General features: G+C 40.5%; 1 protein-coding gene across 1 annotated transcript in view; it reads left to right on the forward strand.

Annotated features, from left to right (window-relative positions):
• COMMD1 (copper metabolism domain containing 1) overlaps positions 1-15,301 on the forward strand; it is a 119,006-nt gene extending 103,705 nt beyond the window's left edge. The window contains exon 3 of the mRNA XM_034764171.1: positions 9,188-15,301. Within this exon, the coding sequence (XP_034620062.1) occupies positions 9,188-9,295 (108 nt within the window). The 3' untranslated portion in view covers positions 9,296-15,301. The remainder of the gene's footprint in view (positions 1-9,187) is intronic.
• The last annotated feature ends 8,529 nt before the right edge of the window (positions 15,302-23,830 follow it).

Genomic DNA, 23,830 nt, shown 5'->3' on the forward strand with positions numbered 1-23,830 from the left:
CTAGGCAAAGCATGGTTTTTAGTTTTTACCATTTATTGGGTGCATTTTATCTGAACATTTAAACATGCTCATGAACATAAATATCCCCATTTATCACATTTGAAACTAGGCGCTTGCTATTCTCATCCTGAATTGGGAAAAAGCAAAAGTGGGCACAATTAATATTTTTTCCCTTTTCAGGGTACCTTCCACACTTTACTGTACATTGTCATGACAACTTATGTTTTTAATCTATTCTTTTACATCCATTTGTTGTGGTTGTGATCCGTTAAGGATGACAGGTATCCTCAGGCAAAATGAACTCAGCAGAACAGTAGTTAGAAGTCTCTGTGTAGCTGTGCAGAGTCAAGACTGGGTAATCTTCCACTCCCGGGGTGTGTGAGAGGACTGAGCAAAGCTCACTTATTATTGCATAACATTCCTGTGGTAGCTACAGGAATTGTTTACATGGAAAGTAATATTAGAACAGTATTTGTGTATGTAAATCAGTCGTCTTATCCAATTTAGCAACTGGAAATGAGACGAAACAGCATTAGGTGACCAGCCAGCTTGCCAGCAAGGGCTATAAACTACAGTTGGAGAACCAATGAGCATCTGGAATGAAGCTCTAAGTCGATTAGGACAGCCACCGTTACAGGAAGACATGCTGATACAGCCTATTTGGGAAGAGGGGGTTAAAAGAGATGGAAAAGTCCAGCTTCCAATGGAATACCCTCAGATTTACTAATGTACCCAGCTACACCTTAGTAATATTGCATCATGAAATAGTGACACGTACCTAACTCCACAGCTCTGAAATAAAGACACATTTCATCACCAGCACATGAAAATGCTGGGAAAATTTCATGTGTTGTGATATAGCTTGATTTTGGTAAGGTTTTTAAGACAGTACCACATAACATTATCATAAGCAAACTAGAGAAATGTGGTCTAGACTCTAGATGAAATTACTATAAGGTGAGTGCATAACTGGGTGAAAAAACGTACTCAAACAATAGTTATCAATGGTTCATTGTCAAACTGGGAGGACATATCTAGTGGGGTCCCACAGAGGTCTGTCCTGAGTCTGGTGGTATTCAACATTTTCATAGTAGAGAGTATGATTATAAAATTTGCGGATGACAACAAGTCAGGAGGGGATTAGAACTCAAAACAATCTTGACAAATTGGAGAATTGGTCGGAAATCAACAAGATGACATTCAGTAAAGACAAGGATAAAGTACTGCACTTAGGAAGGAAAAATCAAATACACAAATACAAAATGGGAAATAAATGGCTAGGCAGTGGTTCTGCTGACAAGGATCTGGGGGTTATAGTGGATCACAAATTGAATCTGAGCCAACAATGTGGTGCTGTTGCAAAAAAGGCAAATGTCATTCTGAGGTGTATTAACAGGAGTGTCTTACATAGGAAATGGGAGGTAATTGTCCTGCTGTACTCAGCACTGGTGAGGCCTCAGTTGGAGTTCTGTGTCCAGGACTGGACACCATACTTTAAGAAAGATGTGGACAAATTGGAGAGAGTCCAGAGGAGTGCCTCAATAATACGAGGTTTAGAAAACCTGACCTATGAGGAAAGTTGAAAAAATTGGGCATGTTTTAGTCTTGAGGAAACAAGAATAAGGAGGGGCCTGATACGTCTCCAAATATGTAAAAGTTTGTTGCAAAGAGGGCTGTCATAAAGTTGTTCTCAATATCCACTAAAGCTAGGATAAGAAGTAATGGGCTTAATGCGCAGCAAGGAAGATTTCAGGTTAGATATTAGGAAAACTTCCTACTATATGAATAGTTAATTACTGGAATAGGCTTCTAAGAGAGGTTGTAGAATCCCCATCACTGGAGGTTTTTAAGAACAGGTTTGACAACCAGCTGTCAGGGACGGTCTAGGTGTACTCTGTCCTGCTGCAGTACAAGAGGGTGGACTAGATGACCTCTCAAGATCCCTTCCAGCCCTACATTTCTGTGATTCTATAAACAGCACATTGGAGCTATTATGCATATCTGGTGGCAAGATAAAATCACTGTAGTTTTGGTATTACATGAGAGTCCTCATCCCCAAGTGAAAATGGAACCCATGACTACCTACTTCTGAGATTATGACTGTTGGTATATGCCATTCAGAAGGTTATGATATATATGTAAATGATTGTGCAAGTTCATTTAAATGTGTGTATTTACATGTGTGCCTAGCTTTTCTTTTGAATCAGGTGTTAACTGTATAGTGCATTATAGAATATACAGTTCATGTAACCATTTTCCCACCCAGCTAATCAGCAAGATGTGATATGAGGTGTTGCTTATACAATCACCTCTCCCATGCATCTGTAAAATTATTAAAATAGATTTAAGTAGTACATTTCTAGAAGGTATGACACACAGAAACTTTCAAATGTTGTTTGAAATTCTTTCCGCTAAACTAAGACATGCTGCTAAGCTAGAATACATCCAATTACATCTATAAACTTTTTATTTAATCAAGTTAAGTGATATTTTGAATAGGTCTATCTTCTGTTAAGCCAATGTGAACCGTCCATTGAATGCATCAGCTGATAGTCATTTTGTATACTGGATTTATGGTTTAAACATCTTCTTTCTCTGTTTAACTTAATACCCTGGAAACTAACATTCTGATATTTGCTTCTGCTTCTAGACGTTGCTATGGGAGATGAATATTTCTTTGGACATTTCAGTCACTTAAGTGTTTGCTAGAAGTACATATTGGTACGTGATGATCACAAAGAACAGAATCATATGATGTATTAGTGACTTGCTGTACTATTTTCAACTATACATTTGTGTGGCTTGAATTCTGTAATAGTTTTATCTACCCCCAACTAGCTGTTTTGATGCAAACTTGACTCAAGTGTTTGTACTGAAAGTAAGCTTTGTTTAAAATACACATCAAGTACTAATTGCTCACTGGTTTACCACCAGGGTCCAGGCCTGCTGGCCGTACACAAGCCGGATTCCCGGTCCCTGATTTTAATGTTTAGAAGAAAGTCATTTGCCAGGCATAAATTTAGCTAAACCCGATGATGCTGATAATTCTGTTTAAAGATCGGTAATGGTCAGTTAGCTCATACTAAGCATGAGTTTCTATTTGTATATCTTCTTGTTTCTAAATATAATTCCACTTAAATTTGAAATAGAAATGTAAGCAGTGCTTACATCTGAAACATTCCAAGGGCAGGTTCTTGTGCTATTTATTTCAGTACAGATTTGTTCACTAGAATAGGGATGGGAAGCAGACCAAAAGGACAGAGGCCCTGATCTTTCAATATAATCCACACAGGAGGATCCATGCAGTGGGCAGCTGTCTACTTGCAAAAGCTTGATGGCAGGATTGGGGACAGACTAACCTGCGCACAAACTCCTGGAAACCAATCATAGCCATCCTTAATTTAAGACCCTGTGACCCATGCTCTGGGACACTCCTCTAAAATGTTTTCCTTGGTCACATGTTTTGGCAGAATTTTATTATATTGTTTTGGAATTATTCTCATTTTTACTGTCCTAGCTATGATACAGTGCAAGGGTCTGGAAGCTGATACTCCCGAGTTCTTGTTACCACGCCCTGCTAAACAAATCATTTTAATATCTGTGCCTCTGTTTATTAATCTGTAAAATGGTTATACTTTCCAATTTACAGGAGTCTTGTGAGGCTTGATTGATTGTAAATCACTCTGTGATATTGAAGGAAAAATGGTATCCAAGTTTAAAGAATTACCGATAATTATTTTTTGCTTGGCCATAAAGGAATCTGACTTCAGCAAAGGAGATGCAATAAATGAATACATCTAGAGTAATGTACAGAAGTGATTGCTTGGTTCAGCCTTTCCTGCATCACATTACAATGAAAAATTATCAACTTATTTCTCCTATTAATCACTTACTACTGGCTACTTTGACTTGAGACTGGAACAAAGGACAATACTTCTGAACTCAAGCACTTTTTATATTGCCTTTTAACGAAATCCTGATTTCCACAATTCCACTTTACTGTCAGAAAAGCATTCTGTGTACTGTAGTATTACACACAATTAATAAATAGAGATAACAGAAATTAATAATATATTTCTTGTCATTAAGTGTGAATGTAAAACCACTTTTTAACGGCTAGTGCTTTTTAAAACCACTTACAGTTTTTGGTAACAAGAGCTAGAGGAAGGTCAAAAGTTAATGCTGGTTCTTAATCTCTAACGTAGAGCAACAAGATGTTTGGGGGCTTTCGTGTCGCACTTTGTATTTGAGTTTTTACCTTATGCAGCCAGGGGTGAGGTCTCAAAGAAATCCCAGTCAAGCCAGCATTTCAAAAAGAGATACTAATGTCTGCAAAAAACATTGGCAAAAAGAAGAAAATATATGGTGAAGTTAAAGAAGCTAAATCAGTTCCGTCTTTTTCAAAGTCCGTGATTCATATTAAAGTCTATGAAACATCACTTGTGCTAAAAGGAGTGCCATGACCTCGGAAACCAGGCCATGACATTCTCCTCTGTTCAGGTTGCAACAAACAAGGTTGAGTTGTGCCCACACAGCAGCTATTTTCACAACACAAGTTTATGCATCTGTGCATCTACCATGGTGCCTAACTGTGTTTGTATCAGTGTATTCTGGGGAAACATGGACAGCTGTCCTGCACTGCCTCAGACGTAACCAAAGTACATGCACACTCCCCTTAGCCCAAACCAGCTGACACAGGCCAGACATGAGTTTTTAATTGCAATGTAGACATGTCCTCTGTTTCTTTGATTAAGACCTCAGTTGAAATCTAGGCCTCTGTCTCACAGGCCTAATAATCAACATTAGCCATGCCTCAGAGCTTCTTCAGACATCTTTAACCAGGCTTTATGTGTCAAATACATATGAAACCACTTTTTTTTTTCTGCTCCTCGTTTTACCTGAGAAATATCAGGGATATCAAATTTGCTTTCCCATTCTTTACTGAATGACTTTTTAGGGCATTAAATAATTGAACTACACATTTTTTTAGCTCTGAAATGAAGGGATGAGGATTGAGTCTTTCACAAAGAAAGCTATTTTTCCTCCAATGGTTGTCAAGAATTTGAGTTAAATAGGTTTTCTATTAAAAACAAAAATCAACACCAGACTAATTCAAAAACCCTGCTCCTCTCAATTGCTCAGGTTTCAGGCCTTGTCTAAATAAAAAAAATTATTCTGATTTAACTAAGGCCTTATCTACATGCGAAAGTTTTAAAAGATATGCTAGCTATATTTACACTGGCATAGTTACATCATGTAGACACTTATTCTGGTATAAAAGATGACTTTTTTCAGTTAACTTAAACTTCTTTTCCAAGTGACAAAACCTAAACTGAAAAAAAACCTCATTCTAACACTGGAATAAGTTTGTCATCACAAAGGGAGGGGAGAGGAGGGTGGTTATATTGGCATAATTGTATCAGTTTTTTAAATTCATACCTTAGGTTTTACTGCAAAACCTTTCCTATGTAGACAAGGCCTAAATACTTTAGAAACAGATGTAGTTAAATTTAACTACATCTGTTTCTAAGCAACTGTTATTTAAAAAGAGAGATGGTCCACTGTTATATATCATAGTGAAGTCAAAAGAGCCCAACTTCTTTTGTCCTATTTGCATGTCACCTTTCAGTGAAGTACTATTGTGACTAGGTAATGCAACCTATACTGTATGGTCCTTTATCATACTCCAAGGGGGAGATGGCATTCATTTGGTAGCTCCAACAGTTTACAATACAGTAATAAAAGTATGTAAAAAATCTAGGACCATTTACTGTACTTTCTCCTTCACATCACTTCCAGAAGGTATAGGCGTGCTAGCCCACGGTAAGATAAAGCCGTCACTGCCCCGTTATTCCAAGCTATCAGCATCCTGTGGGTCTCCTCCTTTGCCTTTTCGACTAAGCTCCTTGATACAGAAACCATGGGCTCAGATCCTCACACTGACCATGTAGGTGAGTTGTGTTACGGGCCTAGGCCCCGATCCACAGTTGGAGCTGCACAGACAGATCTTTTGCATCTGTGTGAACACCTGTTGATATGAGTAGTGTTCAGTGAAGCTCTAATTGCATAATTGTGGCTCTGTTCTTTAAAAAGTGAAATCCCAGGCCCACTGAAGTCAATGAAAGTTTTGCCATTGAGTTCAGTAGGGCCAGGATTTCACCCCAGAATAGGGTAATCAGATGTCCCGTTTTTATAGGGACAATCCTGTTTTTTGGGACTTTTTCTTATATAGGTGCCTATTAACCCCCACCCCCTGTCCCGTTTTTTCACAGTTGCTATCTGGTCTCCCTACCCCAGGACTATAGCATGGCTTAGTTAAATTCTCTAAAATGTCAAAATAGAACTTTGCTAATGGTTTTGCTAGTGTGTGTTTTGGTTTTAGAGATCAAAGCTGTGAAACCGGTTGGTAACATGTTTAAAAGGTGCTTTGATCTTATCTACACAGTCAAGACTATAACATGATCTGTGACATAGTGGATTTTTTTGTAGATGTGCACAAAATTATTTCTTTGGTGTATTTGAGAAAGACAAACAGTAGTAAAGCTTTGTGGTCTAAGACTTGGAAGTATATTTTTCTTTAAGTAGAAATTGGCTTTATATTTTCCAATTTGTAGTGGTTACACCAAAAGCTGTGGATTTGAATTGCATATTGCCTATGCTTGCACATGTAAATGTTAGTTTACCCCCATCAGGAGCAACTATAAAGCCTCAGATGATTACATAACTGATCATTTGCAACGCTATCTTCTCAAGATGGTTTACTAATCAAAATGCCTACGAAGTTATGAATTGTCTTGTTCACTCTTCCACCATGAGCATGAGGAAATCTCATACAATTCTAACTGCATTTTCAAGTGTGGGAGACCTGGATTTTTTCCAGTGCACTCTAACTAGTAAAGAAGCTGCAACAGAGCACAATGCCAAGTGGAGATAAGCTGTCAAATTCCGTACCAAACATTTTAATACCACAGACTGATCAAATTTAACTTTGCTCCATAAGGGTGTATGTATTTTATATGTGGTTCCAGGGTGCCGAAGTATTTTCTGTGAAATATGTCATTAATAGGCATTGCAAAGTATAGCAATAGATTGTGGGAGGTTGTCTTCAATGCCCAGTCCTAGCCTTCAAACCTATTTATTCAATTTCTTTTTTCAAATTACTGAGCTGTCATCTTGATAAAAATCATATTGAGAAGTCTTTGTTGAAGATACTAGACCTGAATAGTTAAATAAAAATATTACATTAACGCTAAAATAGGTTTTGTTGAAAAATGTTGTGCTTAATTATTTGTTGGGTTGGGGTATTTATTTGTAGTTGTCTTGTGACTCCTGAACCAATATGAATTCAGTTCTATCGTGGCACTGCACTGTTTGAATCAAAATCAGTAAAAAGTTTTATTTTAAAAAAACAAAAGATGTAGAGGATTATCAGAGGAGCACCATGCTAATATACAGCCTGATTCTGGGTTGTGTATTCTTGGTTTGTTGGGTTAAATTAGCAAATAAGGACGCAAAATGAGTTTAAGTAGCAATTTAAATAAATTAATTAATCAGTTTTAGAAAGTGCAAATCTAAAACAATGTATGCAGAAGGAACTGTCCAATAGAGAGAGCTGTAACAGAGAAGTTACCATTAAGTGAGCTAGGGGGATGAAGAGGCAACAACATGATAAATGTAGAGTTAAGTAACACTTCAAAATTTTAGGGTCTGATTTTCAAAAATTCAGTGGCACAATTGCAGTTACCATAAATGTGTGTGCCAATTGTACAATTAAGCCCACATCCCTGATTTGTATGTGCAATTGTCGTTATTCCAGGTACAATTTCAGTACACCATTGCAGGCACGCAATTGTGTGCCTGACGTACTAAAAATCAGGTTCTGTCATTTCATTTATTTCTCTTTTATGATTGTTTAAGTTTTGTGTGTTCTCTTAGCTTGTCTATTAGCATCACAGAACAATCAAACTTCTTTGTGTATATATTTTCTTTTGCTTGCACTTCTCTCTACCTTTTTTCTCCTTGAAAAACCAGTAAAGATTCTTGTATTAAAAAAAGAAAGCAAGTAGTGAAGTTGCTTTCATGTGTATATGAAAAACAATCTGTTCATTGTTTTAAATTCATGTAATGCCTTTCTGAAAATTAGATAACCAACTTCAGACATTTTTCAAGTTGCATTTTTCTGGTGATTTGATCTTCTCTGTTAAATAATCAGTTAAGTGCATAGAATTAAGTTTGAAAAATACTAAATGTTAAGACAAAGGTATTTTGAAGTAATGGTAGAGGTTTTAGTCTAACTGATTAAAAAAAAAAATCAGAGTTGAGGCTGCCCTTCCATTCTTAGTAAACTGTGCCATAGGTATATTGATATAAAGAACTCATGACTATTCAGTGAGTCAGATTGCCTGGAAGGCTGAATATTCTAATCTTTCTCCTCAAAAAAGAGCACTCCCTTCATGGTATAAGAAGTTATTACTGTATTTGAATATAGGGTTTGCTTTGTTTTTTAAAATGGAGCATTTCAAGACACCAGAGGTTTGTAATATAAAAGTTCAACCCCCATGATTTCTATTTTCACTCTTGTTTTATTTCTGACCTTAGCGTCTGATGTGCAGTCCCAATCACACTGCAGAGTAGCTGTGTCTGCACTAGGATTTTTGTAATTATCTCCCAGTGTTTCTCTACCATTGGTGCAGCTTCACCTGGACTTGCATGTACAATGCAGCCAGGTACACTTGCTATATCTAAATGTTATCTTCCAAATTATACAAGGAACTTTATCTAACTCAGATATATTGATAAGTAGAACTGATGGGAGAAAAATCTCCTGAGGTCTTCTTCCTGCTGATTTTTAACAACTAATTCCACGTGGTTAGAAACATTTTATTTTTTCTCGTGTTTATTCTCTCTGTCCCTGACAAAATCCCTTCCACTTGGTTTATCCTGATTTATACCCCACTTGAGAATAACTATATTTGTGAATGGTGTGACCTGGCCTTTCAGAGCGAATCAGTGCTGCTGCTTAATTGTCTGTAGGCATAACTGTTCTGTGATGTCAAGTATTGTGGGGATCTCCCACAATGAAATTCGATGTCCCCTCCAGCAATCGTGCTGACCTATACAGTTTTTCTTCACCAAGAACAATTTTTTTTACTTAACTAAATGTAATTCTTCTCCTTTTATTTTCTAGGAATCTGAATTTCTGTGTTTGGAATTTGATGAGGCCAAGGTGACTCAAATGCTGAAGAAACTGTCAGAGATTGAAGAGAGCATAACGGCGCTGACGCAGACCACCTGATCGTTAAGATAAATAAAGAGATTGTGACTCAGAACGTAGCTGGCCTTAGTACTTGTTAATAATTTCTATTTTTATATATGAAATGGTTACCAATATTCTAGTGATATTTGATCATAAAATAAAATATTGTGGGCTCGGTTGTGCCACTCTGACACTTGTGAGCACTTACTCAAACAAGAAATCCCATTGAATTCAATGGGGCTACTTGCCTAACTGCATAACAGCTGAGCAAGGCTGTGCATACTCAAGCCCTACATGTTAGAGTAGTGTGGCTTTCCTTTTCATGCCTCTTAATGATTTGTCGAGTCATCTGACTACTCTGACTCTTGAGATAAATATTGGGCTGCCGTCAGTATCCACGGGAAACTGAACGGTCATGTGGCAGGGGAAAAAGACAATCTAATGGCTGCTCAGATTTTTCCTTATAAAGTAAAGATCTTCTATGATAATTCTTCCCCTTTCTCATTGGAACCTAAGGGGGCAAACTGGGGTCTCAGTCAAAGTCTGTGATAGATCTCTGTTGTGGTTGTGCACTAGGTATAAAAACGAATACAACGTCAACCAACTAAGAATAGGTGAGACGAGAGGTTTAACTGCCACAGGTAGAGAAAAACATAAAGGAGAAACTGAATCAGGAAATCTCTGCTAATCAAGTTTAGTAGACAGTCAAACGCAGAGACCTGAAGCTCTGATAGACTCCGATTAGTACACCTGCTCCCATCACACCCTGAATCTTATAAAAGAATCGATTTAACTAGTTCACTAGCACATACATATAGTACATTACTGAAAACAGTTATCAAAACAGTTAGGGAAGCAAATCCATCAGCCATTCCAAAGCACAGAGAAGAACTCTCCTGGTACACATCATATTGACCTCTCTCTCTCTCAAGCAGGCTATAAATATCGTAGCAAAAATCCTAGGTCCCAGATAGGAAATAATCCTCCAGTCACTGATAAAAATCTCTTTGCAATTTAACAGATTTACCACGCACCAAATGGCTTTTAACATGTATTTGCCCACAAAGAATCTGATCCTGCAAAGTACTGAGTCTTTTCATAGGCTTAAACCAGGGGTCGATGTGGCCCACAGTCACTTAACCATGATTTATTTCAGTGGCTTCCACTTTATACAGAAATTAAACAAACAAATGCTGTCAAGATTCACTATATAGGAATAATTTTCTCATTACTTTTAGCGCCTGTAGTGCCCTGTCTAGTCACAAGCATATTGATCAAAGGAACGCTTGTATTTAATTTTTTATTGATCTGTAAATGCAGGACCCGTTCTGTTCCCACTGAAGTCAATGGAAGTTGGCCGTTACGTTAAGCCCCTTTCTTTTTATCCAGACTGTAACAATGTATGTGTACTCACCCATTTGTTTTGAATTTGGTGTGTTTGGCACCACATGACCCTGAGGCTCTATACAGGCACAGAATTTTTTTCCTACTGCTATGATTTGAATAGAGGTTTCTTTTTAGTGTGCTTAGTTTAACCAAATCCTAATCGTTCCAACCCCTTTCTTCCCTTTTCGCTGGCCCACCAGCAGGCTGTTCAGTTAATTCAGCAGTATTCATGCCACGTTAAAGTTTGGGAACCTTTCCTTTCCAGAAATGGGATGTCACCCCTTTTTTCTGATATGGGGCTGCCGTGATCCAAACTCCACAGACAGGGGACAAGATCCATTGCTCCTAAAGATTTGGCATGGCGATTTCCCAGCCTTTACTCTTTGCTACTGTGCTGAAGAACATCGGTGAGGGGCTATGATGGTGACCCGTGGAAACAGGAGGGATGGAGTTGGAAAAGATGGCAAAACTAAGTGCAATAAAAATAAACCTCACCTCAGATAAACTAACTCCTCATTTTAATAAAAGCTCTGTCTCTGTACGTAGCTTTGGGGCCAGGATGAAAGCATGGAATGTGAAGCCGTGAAATTCCGAAACACATGTATGTGTGTGTCTATAATCTAAATATACAGTAGTTATTTATCTAAAATGTGTATTTCATTAGCCCCCAGTGTGTTTAAATAATTAAGTAGTCATTGGGCCAGTGAGAGAGCGTGAGAATGACTCTGTAGCCTGGTGGTTAGCGCACCCCCTTGGGAGGAGGGAGACTCAAGTCCCTGTTTCAATAACTGTTTCATTATTTATAAAAAGTGGAATAGCTTGAACAGGAGACATCTGCCCCACACTATGCCAGAGCCCAGCAATTAGAATATTTTCCTGGGATGTAGGAGACCCAACTTCAAATCACTGCTCCACAACAGGTCTCCGACAACCTGTTCAAGTGCTTTAAATGCTGGGCTAAAAGTTATAAGGGGGTATCTGCACCACCAGCTTTGCCAACGTTTTTGTTGAAAAAGGACTGACCTGGCCTAGGCGCCTAACTCCAGGAGAGGTACATGGCTGTGAATCTCCAGTGGAGCTAGGCACCTCCCTCCGACCTGGACTTGAGTGCCAAAGTGCCTTTGAGGGGTGGGGTTTAAGACCTACCACTCTCCTCCTCATTTCCTATTGGCTAGCTTAGGGGTTCCCTGCTCGTCTGCTGGCTTTTGTGAATCCCTTTTTTAGGCACCTCTCTCTTCTCTATCAATCCTGGGCGCCTAAACTCAGAGTGGGGAATTGTGCTGGGTGGTCAGGTCCCTAAAATGTCCCTTTGTGGACCATGCCCCTCCCTCTCTTGCAGCTCTGCCTGGTCACCTGCATTCCATTGTGCTGCTCAGTAGAGACTATGTTCTTGCTTTTCTTGTTATCACTGGCAAAAAACATATACATATTAAGGGTAAAGGTTCCATTGATTCTTTCAAGTTATTTTCGCTTTGTAAGCAACAGATAGAGCTAAGACTATCTTAAGTGCTAGTAAAGAATAGTGATGACAACATACAATACAGTAGTGCCATAATTGAAGTGCATTTCATTGTCTCTGCAAGTGAATTTAGTGCTTGTGAAGATGCCAGATAGATTGCACTTAGAAATTCAACTTCTCCCTTCACAGAATGGGGAAAGGGCAGGATTTCTTGCCCACCCAATCAGAATATAAATGCAGCTCCCCGGTTAACCCACACCATCCTCTTCGGGGCCCACCTCCCCCTTCTGTCCTCCTCTTCCAGCACTACTCCTCTCAAGAGCTGCCCCTTTTCCTGATTTCTCACCCTCTTGTGTAAGGACTTTACATCCTCCTGTATCCATTTTTCCATCTTGAGTTCTCAGGTCCCTTCTTACTACTTCTGGGCCTTGGCCACTTCCCAGTACCTCCCCCCATGAGAGCCTGAGCAGAAGCTACCCTTTGCCACTCATTCCCAATTTTGTAACCTCCATGACCTGGGTAGAAGACTCCTCCTGAGAAATCATAACTGCCCAAGGGTGGAGTCATCTTCTGCCACCACCACTTGATCTGACTCTGTCTTGCCAATGCAGTGTGTTATTTACTGCTTCCTCAGGGTCCTCAGCCTGCGGGGAAAGAAGGAGAGTGAAGTGGAAGCAGGACACCTAGGATGCACTGAGAAGCCAGATAGAGGAATTTTGATAGAGGAATATGCTTCCTCACATCTCACCAACAGCTAGGAGAGGGACTCCACTTGTGTGTGGGACCTGAAGACGCTTGAATACTCTGGCAACTCACTAGAAAAGGTGGAGATGACAGAGCAAATCTGGAGGTTATGGTAGTCTGGGCATCAGCAGCAGGATATGCTTTCTTACGGATCCTGGATAATGTGCCTATACCCATCCTGGAGGGATCTTTTCTATCACTAAGAGTCTATCTTGTCGCCAGGCAATTCAGCCTTTGGCATCTGCAGAAATGGCCAGCAAAGTTGTCTGTTAGTGCTATTTGTGGACGATTTTAGCTGTGACAGGGATTCCCAGTGTTGCCTACTCATAGTTTTAATACAAGTCTTACAATATGTGGTGCTGTTCTTAAAGCCCCAGCTCCAGGAGTCAAGTGATTTCATGATAATCTCAGCTTTCATTTTTTAAATTTTTTTTTAATCTGGTAAATTTCTTGCCCTCATGATTGTGGAGAAAAGGTCTGGAGTGCACAATGAAGCCTCAGAAAGCAAACAAAAAGAACCCAGACTTTAATATTTTCTTTCATGATTTTTAAGAGAATCTCATTCTTGTTTGGGGCCTGATATGTCAGTTTTCAGAGATTGAAGTTGGCAGCACTAGACACCTATCAGCGAGCAACTAGCCTGTGACCACCAAACCACCAGGCCTCCTGACGGCCAGCTACTAGCGACGGCTTTGGTCATAATCAACATGTACTGGATTTGAACCAGGGACTCAGTGCCGATTCTCTGAACTAATGAAAGTTCATTAAAATGACCTAATACGTTTTAAACAAGGTTTTATTTTTTAAAAAATAGAGGGTCAGTTAACGCTCACAATCTTAAATAACTTCCATCATGTCAAGCGTAGTAATTGTTTTATTTTAACATGCACAGAGGATAGGAAAATGTGATATAAATGGAAATTAAAGAGAAACAAACTTAGAACAGATGTCAGGAAGTACTATTTCATGAAAAGAATAATAAATATGTGAACCAGACAAGGTTACTGAGGCAAAAAAAAAACCCCCAAAACACTGGGTCATTTTTGAAATAATTGGGTGCTGTCCAGGAAGAACTTGGGAAGCTAAAAAGAAGCATGTTTCCATGGACTTCAGCAACTTTCTCCCTAACATTTATTGTCTCTCTCTAATCTAATGCTTTTATTTTCCTCTTCTGGGGAGTTGTAAATTATCTAGCTGATGTGAGAAATACTTAGCGCATATTGAGCCAAATTCTGTCTGGCCTTCAGTGAGGTTGCAGGGGTGTGACTGGAAAGGAAAAACTGTCCCATTCTGCAAGATTTGTCATTGGCAGTAAATTTTGTACTTCACCTGAGTGCTTTAATGCTAGGTTAACGTGGGTGGTCGCAGACCAGGTGGTTTCCTCTGTAAAAGTGAGCTCAGGTTTAACCTGATTTAGGTGGAACTAAATGAAAGTCTGGTTTTAACTCTTTGTGTCAGGATTTGAAATAACATTTTAATACACATAGATAATGGGGAAATTTTTCAAGAGTAACTGAGTGACTACAGAGCCGAAGTGCCACTGACCTTCAACTGAAATCAGTGGGAGATGGGTGCCTTGTGGGATTTTCAGAAGTGCCTGTCTGCATCTCTAGGCACCTAAATGCCTTTGAAAGTCTCTTAGGCACTTTTGCAAACTCTTATCTAATGTGAATAGTGTATCTAGGGAGCAAAGATCACATTGTGGGTAAAAAATGCATTCCCATGAAATAGTTTGAAAATTTGACCAAGAATTAAACAAACCAGACAGCTGATCCAATGGTTTTTGTGCCTCTATTGGAACATGTGGAACACTTTCACAAACACGACACCTGATGGTTTCCATCACTCCCACCTATCTGGTGAATTTGTCAGATTATTGAATTGATTTTGACGTTTTAGGAAATGTTTATAGTTTCACATAAATCTGGCTCAGAGTCTCAGAAATCATTATAAACGTAGTTCAGCATAACAAAAATGACTTAATACAGTTGTGTTCCCGTGGAGGGAAAACGTCATGGTTTGACGTAAGGGGCCAAATTATTGCTTGGTGTAGTCAGTAGAGTTGCACCAGGGATGAATTTGGCCTAACACAGATGAGAGAGAGATTGACCATAAACGTACCTGAAATATATAGGATAAAACCTTTATGAATTTAATCTGAGTGCATTAATTTTCCTGTGCCTTTGTTTTAGCCAATTAAATTTAAAAGATATGACGATGTAAATAAGAAAATTAGGGGCAGATTCTCTCTTGCCCCAAGATCCAGTCATTACTGTATAAGAGAGAAGTGGATCCATCTGGGAGTGAGTTACAGCTCCTTGATTCTTGAGCAGAGCCCAGGTTTGACAGAATGGTCGAGCTGTATTTGTCACTATTCTTACAAATCCTCTTTTGAACATTTTTCTTCCCAATTGTACCAGGAATTACTATAAAATAAAATACAGTTAACTGGTGTGTTCCTTTGTCTTGTTTCTTTTCTTAGGTTTCAGTGGTTTCAAGCGATTTACTTAGGGCCCACATCTCCTTTCATTTACACCAGTTTTATGCTGATGTAAGTAACTTGGGGCTGGTCCACACTAACCCCCCAGTTCGAACTAAGATACGCAACTTCAGCTACGTGAATAACTTAGCTGAAGTCAAAGTACCTTAGTTCGAACTTAAAGGTACTTACCAAAGGTCCACACTCAGCAGGCAGGCTCCCCCATTGACTCCGCCTACTCCTCTCGTGGAGCAAGATTACTGGCGTCGACGGCGAGCACTTCCGGGATCGATTTATCGCGTCTAGACAAGACGTAATAAATCGATCCCAGAAGATCAATTGCTTACCGCCGGACCCGGAGGTAAGTATAGACGTAACATCCTTTTTGACCTCACTGGAGTTACTACTCATTTACACCACTGTGAGAGGGGAATCTAGTCCATAGCCTCTTTACTATGTAGTTTTGATGCTGAATATATTAAGAGTAGTCGCTTAATTCTTTCCAATCCCAGTTGTTTGTTTCCTTCGTATAAAGTTTATAAATGGCAGCCAAACCTCAGAGCAATGAATTGGCAAACCAAAGGGATTCACCTCACGGCTCTGTGATAATAGTTCTTTCAGTGAGATTTTCTTTTTCTTGGGCTATTTGCTCCTGGAATTGCTTAATATTTGGAGTATTTCCCCCACCGTTTGTCTATAAAAACCCAGCCGTCCCACATTTTCTGAAAAAAACTAGCCAAGCATGTACCATAAATTTTATAAAGCTTTGGAGCATGTTAAATAACAGAGCGACTATTTTAGGTTGATTTTGATTTACTCCATAGCTGTTCCCATTGTTCAAGTTATTTGGCTTCATATAGTCTGCTTTTCCATATTTTTTCTGTCTATTCGTTGTAGATTATTTTGCTAATGTAGAACTGGAAATTTCATTTGGGTTCTTACCCTGTTGGTTACTGGAATCAGAGGCTGATGGAGTCCCTTAGTTATGTTTTACTTTTGGATAAAAAGGTTCATATACACCTCTACCTCAATATAACGCTGTCCTCGGGAGCCAAAAAATCTTACCGTGTTATAGGTGAAACCGCGTTATATTGAACTTGCTTTGATCCACCGGAGTGCACAGCCCCGCCCTCTCGGAGCACTGCTTTACCACGTTATATCCAAATTCGTGTTATATCGGGTCGCGTTATATTGAGGTAGCAGTGTATTAACAAAGTATTCTCCTACACACACCCCAGAATCCAATTCCTCAATCCTCGTGATGTCGCTTGATGTATTTGTTTACCCTGTGTTCATGAGGAGATTCCTTTCTCTGGCCATTTGCTTAACACATTTTTTATTATATTTTCTGAGGAGTAACATCTTCAGCTCATTCTGTTACTGGAAAGCGGAATCTTGCCCCTTTAAAATTTTGAAGCAGTGATCAGAGGCTGGATAATGCTGCTCTATCTTTAATGTGTAATTTTCACTCCAATTTTATTATTTGGAGATACTTTTTCTAGAATGAAAAACAATCCTTTTTGATAACTTGAAATGTAGCTAGTATGTATTTTACATCTGATTTTAGTATTACGTTATCTTTCAATTTTATGCTTGTTTCTTTCCTTGCTTCTTGCTCCTTTCAGACATTTCAACAGTTGATTCATTTTATTCCAAATATTTACAAAGAGGAGCTCAGTTTAGCTGAAAAGAGTTACAGTAGTTTACAAAGAGAGCCTTTTAAGATAGCGATATCATGTGGTGATGACAAGGCTCAGATCCTTTTTAGCAGTAGCTGGGAACTCTTTTAACAGATTATTTTTCGTGTGGTTTGCAATTAGAAAATTAGTCATAAGATCATAATTATGGCCCTACTGGGTTCATCTAGCCCAGTATCCTGTCTTCTGACAGTAGCCAACGCCACACGCTTGAGAGGGAATGAACAGAAAGGGCAATTACCGAGTGATTCATCCCGTTCTCCAGTCCCAGCATCTGGCAGACAGAGGCTTAGGGATACCCAGAGCATGGAGTTACATCCCTGGCCATCTTGTCTAATAGCCATTGATGGACCTGTACTGCATAAATGTATGTAATTCTTTTTTGAACCCAGATGTACTTTTGGCCTTCACAACATTCCCTAGCAACGTGTTCCACAGGTTGACTCTGTGTTGTTTGAAGAATAACTCTTCTGATTGGGAAAGCTCCTGCTAAGATCCATTTCTTTCAAAATATTAGATCACAATGCAAAAAGCAGCATGACGAGATTGATTGAAAAACCAGTCAGAAATTCAATCCTGACACTTTCCTGTGACAGAGTGTGTTAGGAAGTCTTTTAACAATGAGCTGACATATTTGATCTACTTAATTGTCTGTTTACACAAAGATGAAGTTTTTGTGTTGACATCTGACTACTGTTATCTTATGTAATAACCTTAACATTCTATCGTTGTTTACAGTGCAAAAATGAGGTGTGTTAGGAGACATGTTAACTCCATGTTCATATATCCTAGGACCAACTCGGCCACAAAACTGCAAACAACTTTTTAATTAACACATTGTTAAACATCACCTAGCACCTACAGTAGACGGGGAACGTTGTATTTAAAAATGCTTAACCTGGTTGTAGTCCCTAGATCAGCGATTCTCAAACTGTGGGTCGGGACCCCAAAATGGGTTGGGACCCTGTTTTAATGGGGTTTCCAGGGCTGGCTTAGATTTACAGGCCCCCTGCCTGGGGCTGAAGCCCTTTGGCTCAGGCTTTGGTCCCCCTGCTGGGATCCTGTAGTAATTTTTGTTGTCAGAAGGGGGTCGCGGGGCACTGAAGTTTGAGAACTCCTGCCCTAGATTAACCAAAACTGGATATTACATTGTTAAACATGAATGTCTTTGGCTACACTAGGTGCTAAGTGGTGTTTAGGCGTGTGTGAACACAAGGTTGGTGAGGTAATATCTTTTATGGGACGAGCTGAAGCAGAACTCTGTGGAGCTCAAAAGCGTGTCTCTTTCACCAACAGAAGTTGATCCAGTAAAAGATATTACCTCAACCAGCTTATCTCTCTCAATTAAAATGTGTGAGTTAAAATGATTTTTAAACACACCGAGGGCACATCTACATTAGGAAAGAAGTTGTGTTTTAACATGTTAACTAACACATTTTAACAAACGTGTTAAAATCCTTGTATAGATAAGGCAGTTGTAATTTGAACATGTGTTAGCTGGTTGAGGTAAACTACCTGAACCAGTTAACACATGTTAAAACTACAATTGCCTTGTTTATGCAAGGGGTTTAACATATGTTAGTTAACACGTTAGCTAATGTGTTACAAATATACCTTTTGTCCTTGTGCAGACAAGGCCCTAATTTTCCCAGTGTAGCCAAAACCAGAGTTACCAGCAACAGGTGGAGATTCTGAGATTTTCTACCACACTCGGAACTGGGAAGAAGGAGAACCAGCCAAACAGGCTATTCACTCAGTGTTAGAGAGTCCTATCTACACAGCAAAACAAGTGGTTATGTCTTGGTTACAGGAAGGCAAGCATGTACCAACGTAGGTCCCTACTGAAAGATAGCATATAGTTAGTTGCTAAGGCAGTTAACTATGATCCATATTGTGTGTGGGCACAAACTGTGTTTAGAGCAAAACAGGCCAATAATTGATTACAAACTCGATTTAAAAATATAGCTGTAGCATGTCTGGTGAAAACACTCTATGTCAACGGGAGAGAGCTCTCCCATCAGCATAATAAAACCACCTCCGCAAGCAACAGTAGCTATGCCGGCGGGACGAAGCACTGACCAGGCAGTGCTTATGTTAGTGTAATGTATGTCACTCAGAGGGGTGGTTTATTCACATCCCTGACCACATAAGTTATGCCAACATAAACTGTAGTGTTGACATAGCCTGTGTTCATGGGGGCAGTACAGCAGTTTAAGTTTCAGCAAAGCACAGTTGTTTGGGGAATGATTTACATGCTATGTTAGTATTTTAATTTGGGGATTTAAAGTGAGAGGACTGTAGGAGAGGGGAGGAATTTGAGGACTGGAGAGGCATGGTGAATTAATGCAAGAAACAGATAGGGAAGTTTACAAATAGAAACCAAGCCATGTTCAGGCACACAATTGTGAATGCAACATGATTAGTAATGAGAGATACTGGCCTCACAAGGGATCAAACAGCCAAAATAATCACAATAATTTCAAGATTTTTAATAAGCTAAGTAGTTATTCTCAGTGGCTCTTCCTCTTAAATATATTTGAATATCAATGGGCTAACTAATGTAATTAAAAAGAAAAAAGCCCTGGCAGAACTTAAAAAAAAAAAAAAAAAAAAAACACCACTCGGATTAATTTACTTCAAGAAACGCACTTTCAGGAAGGGCAAATTATGGGCATAACGGTAAGTGGTCTCAGCAGACTTTTTTTTGCATCAGCCAAAGCAAAGAAAAAAGGAGTGGGCATAATATTTGGTAAATATGTAATTTTGCCGATTTAAAAATCAATCGAAGAATAAGGAGGGACAGTTCATCTTACTGAAGGACACAATTGCTCGGGTATTACTAACCGTGGGCGCGGTGTATGCTGCCGAGCAAGAGCGAAAAACATATTTAAGGATTTCTCTAAAACCCTGCAACACTTTGAAGAAGGGGAAGTTCTACTTGGAGGAGAGACAGATTTCTTACTGGCAGATCAACAAGGTGGATAGGCAAGCAGGTGTAATATTGACTTTTATGTGCCAGCAATTGAATCCCTCAGATTGTTGGCGAAAGTTAATCTCTAAATCAGTGACGCCAACGAGATCTGCAGAAATTGGCACCATTACAGGGTCAGATCATGCACCAGTGGAAGTAATAATTGATAGTTGGGATGGGTCCCAGCGTTCACTTATGGAAATGGAACTGTTTGCTTCTCCAGGACACCGATCAGTTGTAGCAATTACAGAGGACAGCGTTCAATACTTTCAGATAAATGATGGGGAAGTACGAAAGGAGGGCTTCTCTGGGAGACAGGTAAAGCAGCATTCAGGGATCGGTTGGTAAGCAGAGCCTCTCAACTGAAAAAAAGAAAAAGTGCAGGAAAAATAAAACTAGAACAGGAGATAAAAAGGATACAGCACATGGATAAAACCACAGGTTCAAAAATAAGAATATCAACAATTAACTAATAGTGGGGGGAAACTGAATATGTTGATGACAGATGCCACTGAAAAAGCCCTGAGGTATTCAGAGCAGATGTTTTATGAAAAAAGGGCTCAAACATTTAAAGGGATTCAAGACCAATGTAATATTCCACCAATTAAAAACAATCAACCAAAGATAGTTACACACCCTAATGAAAGATGTGCTACTTTTGCTGCTTATTATAAAAACGTCTGTACTTCAGATACTCCAAGCTTTGAAGTTATTCAAAAATACCTGAAGTAGCAGCTTGCCAGCAATAAACAGAACTGATAAAGAAATGTTAGAGAAGTAACCGAAGAAGAAATGTTAGAGGCAATAGCAAATGAAAAGTGGCAAAACCGCAGGAGTGGAGAGTTTTCCAGCTGAATTTTACCGCGTATTTAAGGAGGTATTCGGGCAGGTTGACATTACAAACGTGCATCGGTGCCGCTGTAGCGCTTCTGATCAAGACGCTCTAAGCTGACGGGGAGAGCTCTCCCATAGACTTAGTAACTTCCCCTTCCTGAGAAATGGTAGCTATGTTGGTGGGAGAAGCTCCTCTACTAACATAGTGCTGTTTACACAGCGGGTTTTGAGAGGGATGGAGGCAGCCGTCGCCAGAAACCTTTGGCAGAGGATTGCAAGCTACCTGCACGAAAGCTTCCTCAAGATCTCTATGGAGGATTCACGGGACATCCCAGTGCACATAAACAAAGGGTTCCAGGAGGCCCCCTCTGCCTAACTCTAGAGGGGGATGAGAAGCAGATGGCAACTCCACCTTTCTTGGTGGTTTCGCTACCTCTTCTAGCATCAGTAAAAAAGAGCAAATCAACAGATGTGGCCTGCTACTTTGGGGGTTCCATCCCTGTAATTTCAAAGCAAACTGCATCCTTACCAGGTTCCTTCCCCTGCATCAGGCTCACCCATGCTGGGATGTAAGGACTGGCTGGACAGTGCTGGAGTCAAAAACACATCCTGGCTCACTGTGCCACTGGTACCCCGGTCGCCTGTCCCCCATACTCCTCCTCCTCTTCCTCATTCAACACCTCCTCCTCGCTGTTTATGGCGAGGCTCCTCCAAAGTATCCACAGGACTCAAGGGGCGGGGGTGTCATCCAAAGATGGCATGCAGCTCTTTGAAAAGTGGCAGGTCTGTGGTGCCACACCAGAGTGATTGTTGGCCTCCCTTGCTTTCTGGTACACCTGCTGCAGTTCCTTGCCTTTCACGTGGCACTGCCGCTGGTCTCTCTTGCAACCCTTCTCCTCCATGCCCCAAGCATGTCAAACTTTCTATGGCTGGATAGGAGCATGTAGCTGTCATGGTCAGCTGGGCAGTTGCTAGGCGTGCTGTAGAGTTGCTAGGTGAACTCTCCATGCACGTCAACTGGGAAATGGAATTTCAAAACTTCGTGGCACTTTAACGGGGAAGGTCAGTTCCCTGGCCAGCTGGCCACTGACAAGTAGATACATAGAAATTTGGTTACAATTTATTCAATACTCAAGCAAGTACATTCACCTGCAAACAAACCAAGCCAAACAAACAAACAAAACAGCGCGCTTGGATAGCTTTTTGAATACTAACGTTTGATAGACGTGCCTAGTTTAAGTATGAGTAATCTGAGATTTCATTCAATTTCATAAAAATCACTAAAAGCAGCTCGTACTTGCTGCTAAAGACAGATCCAATTATTATATTACTATACGATGTTTCTGTAAACAGAAGCTCACTGTTGGAATGATTCTTGTATTTGCTCTGATATGTACATGGCAAGGATTTGTAAACCTCTTGAAACGTCCAAAATAAATGTAGAGTTTAAAAAATTGTGCTGTATTTCTAGTATGAATTTATCTAGCTTCAGTTTCCAACCGCGGGTTCTCATGATGCTTCTTTTTCTCTGCTAGATGAAAGAAGCACCTGCTCTCAGATATCTCTTCCCCGTGTAGGTACATGCAAACTGATCAAGTCACGTCTTCATCTTCTCTCGGCTAAATAGATAGAGCTTATTTAGTCTCTCATTTGAAGGAATGTTTTCCAGGCTTTGAATCGTTGTAGCTCAGTGGTTTTCAAACTGTGGGTCGCAACCCAGTACTGGGTCATGGAATGTAAGGCACTGGTCAGCACCACCGACCGGGCCATTAAAAGTCCCGTCGGCGGTGCTGCCTGGCTAAGACAGGCTAGCCCCTACCTGTTCTGACACCACGCTGCCCCCAGCCCGCCCACAAGGACCAGCTTTGCACTCCCATTGGCCGATTCCCGGCCAATGGGAGCTGGGGGGAGTAATGTCTGCGGGCAAGAGCTGCACGGAGCCACGTGCGCACCTCCACCTAGGAGCCAGACCTACTGCTTGCCACGTCTGGGGCATAGCACAGTCTGCGGTGCCAGGAAGCACCCCCGCCGCACCACTGACCGGGAACCGCCCAAGGTAAGTCTGTGCCCCAACCCCACACCCCAATCACCTGCCCCAGCCCTGGGCCCCCCCAAACCCAGAGCCCCTTCCTGGACCCCACACCCCTCATACCCGGCCCCATCCCAGAGCCTACACCCCCAGACCAGAGCCCTGACCCCCTTTCCTACCCAGCTCCCTGCCCCACCCCTGAGCCCCCCCAAACCCAGAGCTCCCTCCTGAACCCCAAACCCCCTCATCCCTGGCCCCACCCCAGAGCCTGCACCCCCCAGAGCCCTGACCCCCTCCCATAATCCAACCCCCAGCCCAGAGTCCCCTCCCACACCCTGAATCCCTCATTCCTGGACCCACCCAGCAGCCCTCACCCCCTGCACCCCAACCCTCTGCCCCAGCCCTGAGCCCCTCCCACACTCCAAACCCCTCATCCCCAGCTCCATTGGGTCGTGGGGGGCATCAACAATTTTCTTCAACTGGGTCGCCAGAAAAAAAAGTTTGAAAACCACTGTAGCTCATTTCTGAACTCTTTCCACCTTTGTCCACATCTTTGTTGAAGTATGGACACCAGAACTGGATCCAACCCTCCAGTAATGCCACATGCAGAAGTAATATCAACTCCCTACTCCTACTGATGTTCCTCCCTGCTTTTACATCCCAGGATCACATTTGCCTTTTCATTGATACTTTTAGCTTCCTTTATCAATTGTTTACATTTCTTAACTGCCAGTTTATACACATTACTATCAGCTACTCCATTTTTCAATTTGTCCATTTTTTAAAAAATTTTTATTGCGAGCTTCACCTCCTTCCTTAACCATGATTTTTTTTTAATTAAAGAAGCCTTCTTTTGTGACTGTAGAATTGTGGTCTTTAGGGCATCTAATAAAGCATTCTTAAACATTTCCCAATTATCATTCACATTTATTTGTTTAAATATTTCCTCTCACTTTTGCTCATAGTTCTTTTCAG

Source organism: Trachemys scripta, chromosome 3 (genome assembly GCF_013100865.1).
Source record: "Trachemys scripta elegans isolate TJP31775 chromosome 3, CAS_Tse_1.0, whole genome shotgun sequence".
NCBI classification, from domain to species: domain Eukaryota; kingdom Metazoa; phylum Chordata; order Testudines; family Emydidae; genus Trachemys; species Trachemys scripta.